The sequence below is a fragment of the Cydia strobilella genome, chromosome 3 (assembly GCF_947568885.1).
Source record: "Cydia strobilella chromosome 3, ilCydStro3.1, whole genome shotgun sequence".
Classification (NCBI taxonomy): domain Eukaryota; kingdom Metazoa; phylum Arthropoda; class Insecta; order Lepidoptera; family Tortricidae; genus Cydia; species Cydia strobilella.
The window spans coordinates 6412693-6421592 of NC_086043.1; the positions used below are offsets into that span (position 1 = coordinate 6412693).

Here is an 8900-nt window from a genome sequence, read left to right on the forward strand (position 1 = left end):
TTATAATTTCATTGTCTATTTATAAATATATCGATGTATTAGGTCGCTGTCTGGATTGCATGGGATTCTTGGAAATAATATAATCATCTGACCCCGAATATTGTTGATACAGTGGCGTACCAGAATTACGAGAACGACGAAGATACTGACGACCCGTTCCTGACGAAGCCACCGACGGCGCGGGTTGAACGCGACTTCGAGAAGCTGGTACTGATCAACAGGACACGACCGACGCCTTGCGACAGGGAGATGTACCTCTACCAACTCGACTACTCTAACCTAAACGAGAAACTTAACAAGCCCCTGAAAGAGTGTGAACGACCGTTCTACGTGCAGTTAGTGAACTTTACGAACATGCTGCTTGTAGTGGTGGATACCAACTGTCCGAAGGAAGAAGGTTCAGTGTTCTCCGTGGAGCCGACCGAGGTGTTGTACAACGAAACGCTGCCGTGTTTGAAGCACATACATCCGCTGTACAGAAAGCAACCGGTTTCCTGCATCCGCAGTCATCCAGAGGTAAGTGGACGAATTGCAATTGATTTGTAACACAGTTATCCCGCCATAAAGGACAAACTTGTTATTCAATACTTATACGACCGTTCTGTCCTGCGCATACGATACGTCTGTAGACAGCATGAGAATGTTATGTTTCAAATATAGAATAGACGAAAGTAACATTGTCTGTCTTTTACTGAACAAATTATTAATGAACAAGTTTGGGAGCAAATTAAATTATTTTATTAAGTATTTTGATTTGTGTTTTTTAAGTAGTCACACTACTATATATAAGTTAAAATCTCCGGCCTCCACCACTGGAGGGCTTCGTCACTTTTTCTTTAATATATGACATCTATTACAGTTTTTAAATTATTAATGAATTTGGCAAACAAAATGCTTAACTCCTGAGACTGTACATACTCGTACATATTACTTATTTTATTTTAAGAAATGTTACTTTATTGTAGGAAATTCTCCCCTGGGGGAAAGAGGTTTAATGAAAACGAATCCCAAGCTGGCGGCGCCGCAGGCAAAACACATTTTTTTTTTACTTTTAAGGGCAATTTCACATCAATTTGTACTATAAAGCGCAACGTAAATTACGGTTAGGTATCAAGTACTTTTTTTTATATTTACAAAATGTAGTTGTATGCTATATTTGACATTGATAGAAAAACCGGCCGTTGAAAGTTTACTAAATGAAAGCACTAATAGATACAATGTCTGAGAAACGTGAGTTATACAAGGTGTTCACGAGGAAACCGAAAGATTTTAACCAAGGAAAAAATGTTGTTTAGGTGAAATTCGCAAAATTTTTTTTTTTTGTATTATTGGTCAACTTGTCACTTAAAATGGACTTTTACCTTTTTTTTTCGTAAAACGTAGTTTTAACAAAGTGTTACTTTCAAATTGTCACTTTTTGACATCTATCAATAAGGTTACTTAGACTACGTCCCACAGTGGCAACATCGACATCAAAAATGCGTTTTGCACTATGTAATAATTGTTTTTTTTTTAAATTGGTATTAACTCTGAAACTAGGCAAATTACAGAAAAGTTTATAGGACATTTTAGTCTTTAAATATGATCAGGAATACGCTGTTAAAATTATTCGGTATCCTCATGTTACACCGTGTATAGTCTTCATCTTCTCAAATGACTTTTTCGTCTAAGACGGTAATCTGTTAAACCATTGTCTCTTGTGTGCGAACGGTTTCATTGTGTGTGAGCGCCGCACGCGCCGTGGCACGCGCCAACACACAATGGCACATAAGGGCCGACAGCTCGCACAAAAAAGACAAAGGCTTTTGTTTAACAGATTACCGTCTTAGACGAAAAAGTCATTTGAGATGATGCAGACTATATTTAGTGATGTTCTTTTTTTTTCAGGAGAGCAACATTGATATGTGCGGGCGCGCGAGCATTCCTGGCAGAAATATGTTCTGGATTCCTCTAGCAGTAGTCTCCATTTATACGTATTTGTAAAATCTATCTTTGACTGGAATTGCCCTAATTTTTGATGTCCAAAGCTCTTTGTATTTTATATACTCAAAAAAGGATGTGACGCGTATTACTTGAGCACGCCTATCTCGTATTGCCGCAGCTCGGCCAGTATACTTACACCGATTTATAGCGTGTAGTCCAACTTCGAACAAAAAAAAAGCGGATCTCGGGTAAAAACAAGTGACGCCGCGACGGATTTAAGCAGGTTTAGGTATGCATGTTTACTAATAGTGCTAGCGGTACGCCGCAAAGAGAATCAGTACAATCGGCTCAAAAAGCCCTTTTATTTAATACCACACACGATAGGTTTCTGAACAAAAAAAAATTTTCCCATACAAAAAAAGATGCCGTCATAACTCCTCTCCTTTTTTATTAAGTGCTACGGGTCAAATTGATTCAAATGGCCTAAAGATCAATCGTACCGATTTTCGTATTTTTAACACTATTTGCAGCATTTTACTGAATTTCGCGGTGTACTAAGTCCGAGATTTTGAATTTCGAACGAGGATTATAAAATGTTCGAAGATGGACTACTGGATCTAAAAATACACCTTCCTTATACTGTGCTCGTGCGACTTTATGTGTCAAGTCGCGCTTGATTTATGAAAAAGCGCGAGTTGGGTCAAGATATGTGCTAGACACGTAATGGGTTGGCTTTGAATTTGTCGTGCTGGTTAAAGTAGCCTCCAAAATTAGGCGAACTAAATTGACAAGTCAATATGCACAAATGATACCACAGTTTGGCCAGTGCTGTTCGTATCGATATTTTCAAAAAAGTTTGAATGAGAGAATATCACGAGAATTCACCGCTAGGGGCGTTACTGTTGCGCGGTCAGTTCAAATGTATTTTTTTTTTTGTTATTTTACAAATGTTCGTTGGTATTTCTAAAATTGCGCAATTTTATAGTAATGAAGACAAGGATATTGGATAAATCTATTGTATTGTAATTAAATAAATGTTTTTTCTCCTGATTTGATCGGTATCGTCACAATCTTACAATCGAATCATCCACTTTTCTTGTGATGTTCATAAATCGAAATCGTTTGTGACCCTTCTATTAGTAGTTGCAATATCTTACTTATCGATATAATTTTATCGACATATATACTCGTATTTTTTTGCTATTCCTGGTATCATTTTAGCTGCCAATCTCATGTCAATTTAGTTCGCCTAATTCTTGAGAATCTGGAGACACGTTTAGTGTCATTACGGGTTTTATTTGCAAAGATCGGCATTAAGGGCATTTTTTTCTGTTAGCAACTTATACGAATTTATTGGAGTATTTACAAGTTTTACAATAAATTTATTAAAAATATAACATCCTCATCCAATAAGAATGTCATTACAAATTTTAACATTATAATATAATGTATAGAGTGGTCTTCATTACTGAACATACAGATATATGTGGAATTATTTGGTAACTATTTTGTTCTAAGTAATTAAAGGTGGATAAACGTTATTTTTAGAACTAGTAGTATAGCCACTGTTACATGTCATTCCCACATATCAGATATACTTAGTAATAATGTGTTTATTCTTAGTGTTAATTCGATGTCTTATAAAGAAACTAGCTACTTTCATGCTCCCAATGTGCCACACGGAACATGGCTACTAAAAGAGTATATTTAATTGTCAGTGTCACCAATAGCCTTAACACGAGTTTGACACTTACATATTCGCTAACGTTGCGCAACTTGCTTTATATACATCTCGCTCGCACTAATATGCCAGTACGAGCGAGATGCATAGAAAGTTACACACTAGCGTATATGTCAGTCAGGTCAGTGTCAAACTCGTGGTAAGGCTAGAGTTAACAGATTGTTTTTAATTCTAGTATTAATCATCAGTGGCAACATGATTGTGAAATTTGTGAATAACAGATTAGGGTTTGGGGGTGGTAAATAATGAAATTTAATGAATGTAAATATAAGATAGTTAGCTTTTCAACAAATTGGAACAAACCCATATTTGTTCTAGCTATGTTAAATATACATAATACATGCGAACATTTTATGTTGTATGTTAAGTTTATTCTAGTCTTCAGTAATTAAATTTATAAATATTATTGTAAGTACTTTAAGTTTACAAGTTCTGAGAGATTGGTTGGCGTTTCCGTCCTGTACCCGTACCACGAGTCAGTGACAGTGTAAACACTGATATATACACTAATAAAACTCCCGTGAGACTCAAACATATTAATAATACGTGCTATTCACTTAATAATACGTGAGTGACCTGCTTTAAAATAATTTAATATATACACTAATGTCTACGTAATTTACTTTCTATACATCTCGCTCGCACTAATAAATTAGTACGAGCGAGATACAAAGAAAGTAAGTTACGTAGACGTTAGCGTATATGTCAATGTTGACACTGTCAGTGACTGGTGGTAAGGGTACTAGTAAATTTGTAATATTGCTTGACACTAAGATTGTATTTTCTTGCGAAGATTGTCTGTTCAGTTTTCGTTATACTAAAGTTCCAAAAGCCAGCTTGGATAGGTAGTGAATTTGATTTGGTAAATATTTTATAATATAAATTTTCGTGTGAATGATTATTTCACATTCCATATCAAACATATAGGTTGCATCACATCTGAAACTGCACATATATGAATACTGCACAATAAATACCTAATTATAATTACTATGGTGTGAAATAATTATTAATACTTTGAAGAGATATTATCAGAAACATTATTATTTATGTTATTCAATGTATTAAATACTTGCAGTCATATTTCTATTTGTAAGAATATATTTTAGTATTTAGTAAAATACATATTTTGAATCTCTGTCATTACATAAAAATGTGATTATTTATAATATTACCTTTAAATGAAATGTGATTGTTCATTTGGTACAAAATAAATATTTGTTGTTTTGGTTTAGCAGCATTTTTAATCAACTACTTTTATTATCTACAGAATCTAGTGTTTACATTAAATTAAATTAAATGACTTACAGTCTAACTGGTAGAGGCTTTCTCCTGCCCATATTTCTTATTGAACTCCTCTATTTCGCTCACAACAGTCTGGTACCGTGCCTCTCTCAGTAGAGATTCCTGAAGCTCCTCTAGCAAGTCACCTCCCTCCATGAAGGCCTTGAGATTGTGCACCGTGCCGCCGCCCGGCCGGTGCTCGGTCACTCTATCTTGAGGATAGTTGTAGGTTCTGATTTTTTCATTTCTATTGCTTGACCCAACCTGTAATAGAATCAATAAGTAGTCTATTATAGTACAGCGGCCAGAGGGCCTAATACACCATTCGATGTGACTGGACAGTATTCTACCGACAAGTGGTATTGTTGTTTTAAACTTTTACGATTTTTACTCATTATTATTCACAACGACGGGACTTAATCGCGTAAACGTCGGGGGTAAATTTAAAACTTATTTTACGCGATTAAGTCCCGTCATTGTGAATAATAATGGTATCGTTGTGTTCGGTAGACTCTACTGAGTACGAAATAAGAACTTGTTACTTTCTAAGAGTGTGGGGTGGATAACTGTGACGTCACAAAATCGGCAGTACAAAGTTTTTAACTTTTTTCTTTTAAACATACCATGTGAGGTACGAAATGAAAGGGCTTTGTGAGTAGATTACAAATATATAACATAGTCTAACATTTTCACTAGTTCACAATCCAGAGTTGACTTTGAACTGCTCTAAATTAAAAATGGCTGAATGGATTAGTCCAAATATTATTCTGTATGACTGTGAATATCTTCTATATCATGTCTAAAAATAATTAACCAGATATGTCCAAAAATAAGAAAAGTACATCAAGTTAAATAACACTATAATTTTCTGTTATACTATACCAAAATAAATACATACATTAGACCAGAAAATTATACTGATATTCAAATTCATGTACTTTTCTTATTTTCGGACATATCTCTTTAATTATTTCTTGATATAATATAGAGGATATTCACAGTCATTGTATATAAATTTTGAACTAATCTATTTAGCTATTTTAAATTTAAGAGCAGTTCAAAATCCACTCAGGATTGTGAAATTTTTGAGCGTTTTCTAATAATTTGTTAGACCAAGTAGTGAAAATGTTAGAATATGTTATATATTTGTAATCTACTCAAAAAGCCCTTTCATTTGGTACCCCACATGGTATGTTTAAAAGAAAAAAGTTAAAAACTTTGTACTGCCGATTTTGTGACGTCACAGTTATCAACCCCACACTCTTAAAAAGTGACAAGTCCTTATTTCGTACTCAGTAGAGTCTACCGAACACAACGATACCACTTGTCGGTAGAATACTGTCCAGTCACATCAAATGGTGTATTAGGCACTCTGGCCGCTGTACTAATTATAATATTACACAACATCTGTGACAAACAGTACTAAAGCTGGCCCACTAGGGTACTACATACACACTAGGGTATGCCTGCGCAGTTTTGCCAACTGCACAGGTAAAACGTAGCGTGTGTGGCATTCGACTGCGCAGTTTTCTAACCAGCTTACACTGCGCAGGTGTACCCTAGTGTGTATGGCCAGCTTAAGGTGATCCCAGTGTCTTGGTTTACCAAATCAGGTATTTGGCATTATTATGTATTCTGTGCACTAACAAGGCCCTATGCTTAGCATGAAATAGTTGTGTGCCAATAATTAAATTTAAATCTTGAAAATTGTTATATGAACATGATACATTTAGTATCATTAATTTTCAAGGAATATCAAAGAAATCAGTTGAAAAAGAGGCTGGTTCAACTGGACTCGGCTGGAAAGAGCTGGAAGTAGCTGCTCAGGAAAGCAACATAAAGGAAAATTCTTTTGCGAGCCCTATGTCCCTAATGAGGGATAACAGGATTACATCATCATCATAAAAGAATGTTATAATAATATAATAAATATTTGATTATTTCTTCAATCAATAGTAACACCGACCTGGGATTTTCTCTCTGCATTGACTTTGGATGTCAGTTCTTCTTGCTGCTTCTGTAGCAAGAGTGTCCTCAGTTTCTGCATGGCAATTTCTTTATTTTTTATCTGTGACCGTCCCTCCTGACAGTCCACAGCAGTGCCGGTCGGCAGGTGTATGATGCGAACAGCACTGTCCGTAGTGTTCACATGCTGCCCTCCTGCACCACTTGCACGCTTAGTCTCAATTGAAATATCCCTATCGGGTATATCTAGTTCGATCTCACTAGGTTGCGGCAAAACTGCTACCGACACTGTGCTAGTGTGTATTCGGCCTCCCTTTTCTGTAGCAGGTATTCTTTGAACTCTGTGCACTCCGGCTTCAAGCTTCATGAACTCTGGCACACCAATTCCTTTAATCAGCATGGAACCTTTTCTAATACCACCAATGTCAGACTTTTCAATAGAAGCTATATTTACTTCCCAATCCTTAAAATGTGCATATGATTCATATAATTCGAAAAGCTCTCGGGCAAATAGCATGGCCTCTTGACCACCTGCGCCGGCTGTGACTTCTAGCAAAATGCCACCCTCTGTTATATATGGTTGAAATAAAACTGACTGGAGGTCATTGTCTACTTCCTTGAGACGTCCGAGATAAATCTGAGCCTCCTCCTTAACCATTTTCTTCATTTCATCATCTTGGTTCTCCTTTTTATTGAGTTCTTTGAGGTTTTCGATACTGTCAAACAAAGCGATCCTTTCCTCAAGAACTTGAACGACAGGCTTTATTTCACGCAGCCGTTTGACTTCTGTATCGTTACGACGTGATTTAATTAAAAGTTCTTCGTGTTCTAACAACAAATGGCTAAGATACTTTTGCACGGCAGGTTCAGATAACTTCAATGTATTATCTGAAGAATAACATTGTCGGAGTAAAAGAGAATGCCTGCCAGTTTTAAACAACGATCTTAGTATTGACATTTTAGTAAACAACATCACTGTAAACAATAATCTATTATCAATATAATATCAGCAAATTTAATTCTGAAATTGTTTTGGAGCTTACGAGCTCAAACTTTAAGGTTATAAATTGATTAAATTGTCACTGTCAATGTCATGTCACATAACTTTTTTACAGGTTTTGACATTCAAGATTGTTTTCTTTGTTTTTATTTACGTTCATATTTTTATGTTGATTATATTTTAATTTTACTGTTGCTTTAAATATTTCAAATGAACTGATCATGTACATCTTATGTATTATATATTTATATAATATTTATTTTGTATGTGGCACGTTTCATACTGCCATCTACGTGCCATCTACTGTTGAGTAGCATTGCAATTAAAAAGTTGTTCTACCACCATTCCTCAACAGATGGCGTTAAAGTAAAAATAAAATGATTTCAGTAAATTGTACCAGATGGCAGAACGGACTACTATTATAATTTATATTATAGCTATGTAAAATATTGGCAGCACTGCGCTTATTAGGTGAGTACCTACGTAGATGCTACGTACTTTAATAAGCAGCAGTACCTAAATAATTGTCTCGTACAAAATAAGTATAGTTTGTCAAAGGACTGTCTCATTTCAAACATAGAATCATACTATCTGTCCTACACTAGTACTAGCACCCAAAATAAAAGGATGAGTATAGTTTTTTTGGTTCTTATTTACTGCCAATTTGGCTTGACCAACTATATAGGTACCTTCATAACAATCACAAAAAAAAACTAAAATTAACTATTTTTCAAGCATCATTTCATTTCATCATTTGAATCATTTCATTTATATTCAAAACCATTTATCAAACTATAATTATGATTATGCACATTAAGTGAAATAAATTAAATACATGTAAATACTAACAAATAGGTCACCTAACAAACATTTGTTTCCCGTGGAAGGATGCAGACGATGCAGTGCTCATCAAAGAATATAATACTCACTAGGGTGCTCATGCTCATAAGCCGCCGAAAAGGGTGGTTGTTTGATAGACCAGACAGA

At 35.2% G+C, this 8900-nt stretch overlaps 2 protein-coding genes across 11 annotated transcripts in view; one reads left to right on the forward strand and one right to left on the reverse strand.

Annotated features, from left to right (window-relative positions):
- The window catches only part of LOC134755746 (voltage-dependent calcium channel subunit alpha-2/delta-3), a 26515-nt gene extending 21888 nt beyond the window's left edge, over window positions 1-4627 (forward strand). For all 10 annotated transcript variants that reach the window (XM_063692297.1, XM_063692296.1, XM_063692294.1 and 7 more), the window contains 2 exons: window positions 113-516; window positions 1888-4627. In XM_063692297.1, coding sequence (XP_063548367.1) covers window positions 113-516; window positions 1888-1983 — 500 coding nt within the window. In that variant the 3' untranslated portion in view covers window positions 1984-4627. The remainder of the gene's footprint in view (window positions 1-112; window positions 517-1887) is intronic.
- On the reverse strand, window positions 3441-7976 carry LOC134755777 (peptide chain release factor 1-like, mitochondrial). The gene is made up of 2 exons (XM_063692374.1): window positions 6915-7976; window positions 3441-5212 (listed from the first exon to the last, which is right to left on the reverse strand). Exons 1-2 carry the CDS (start codon window positions 7884-7886, stop codon window positions 4976-4978), a joined length of 1209 nt encoding a protein of 402 aa, XP_063548444.1. The 5' UTR covers window positions 7887-7976; the 3' UTR covers window positions 3441-4975.
- Between the last annotated feature and the right edge of the window lie 924 nt (window positions 7977-8900).

Excerpts from the sequence above, each read along its gene's own strand:
- LOC134755777 (XM_063692374.1), bottom strand. The coding sequence starts at position 7,886 with ATGTTGTTTACTAAAATGTCAATACTAAGATCGTTGTTTAAAACTGGC. Across the intron at positions 5,213-6,914 it reads ATGCAGAGAGAAAATCCCAG|GTTGGGTCAAGCAATAGAAA; the intron begins GTCGGTGTTACT and ends ATTCTATTACAG.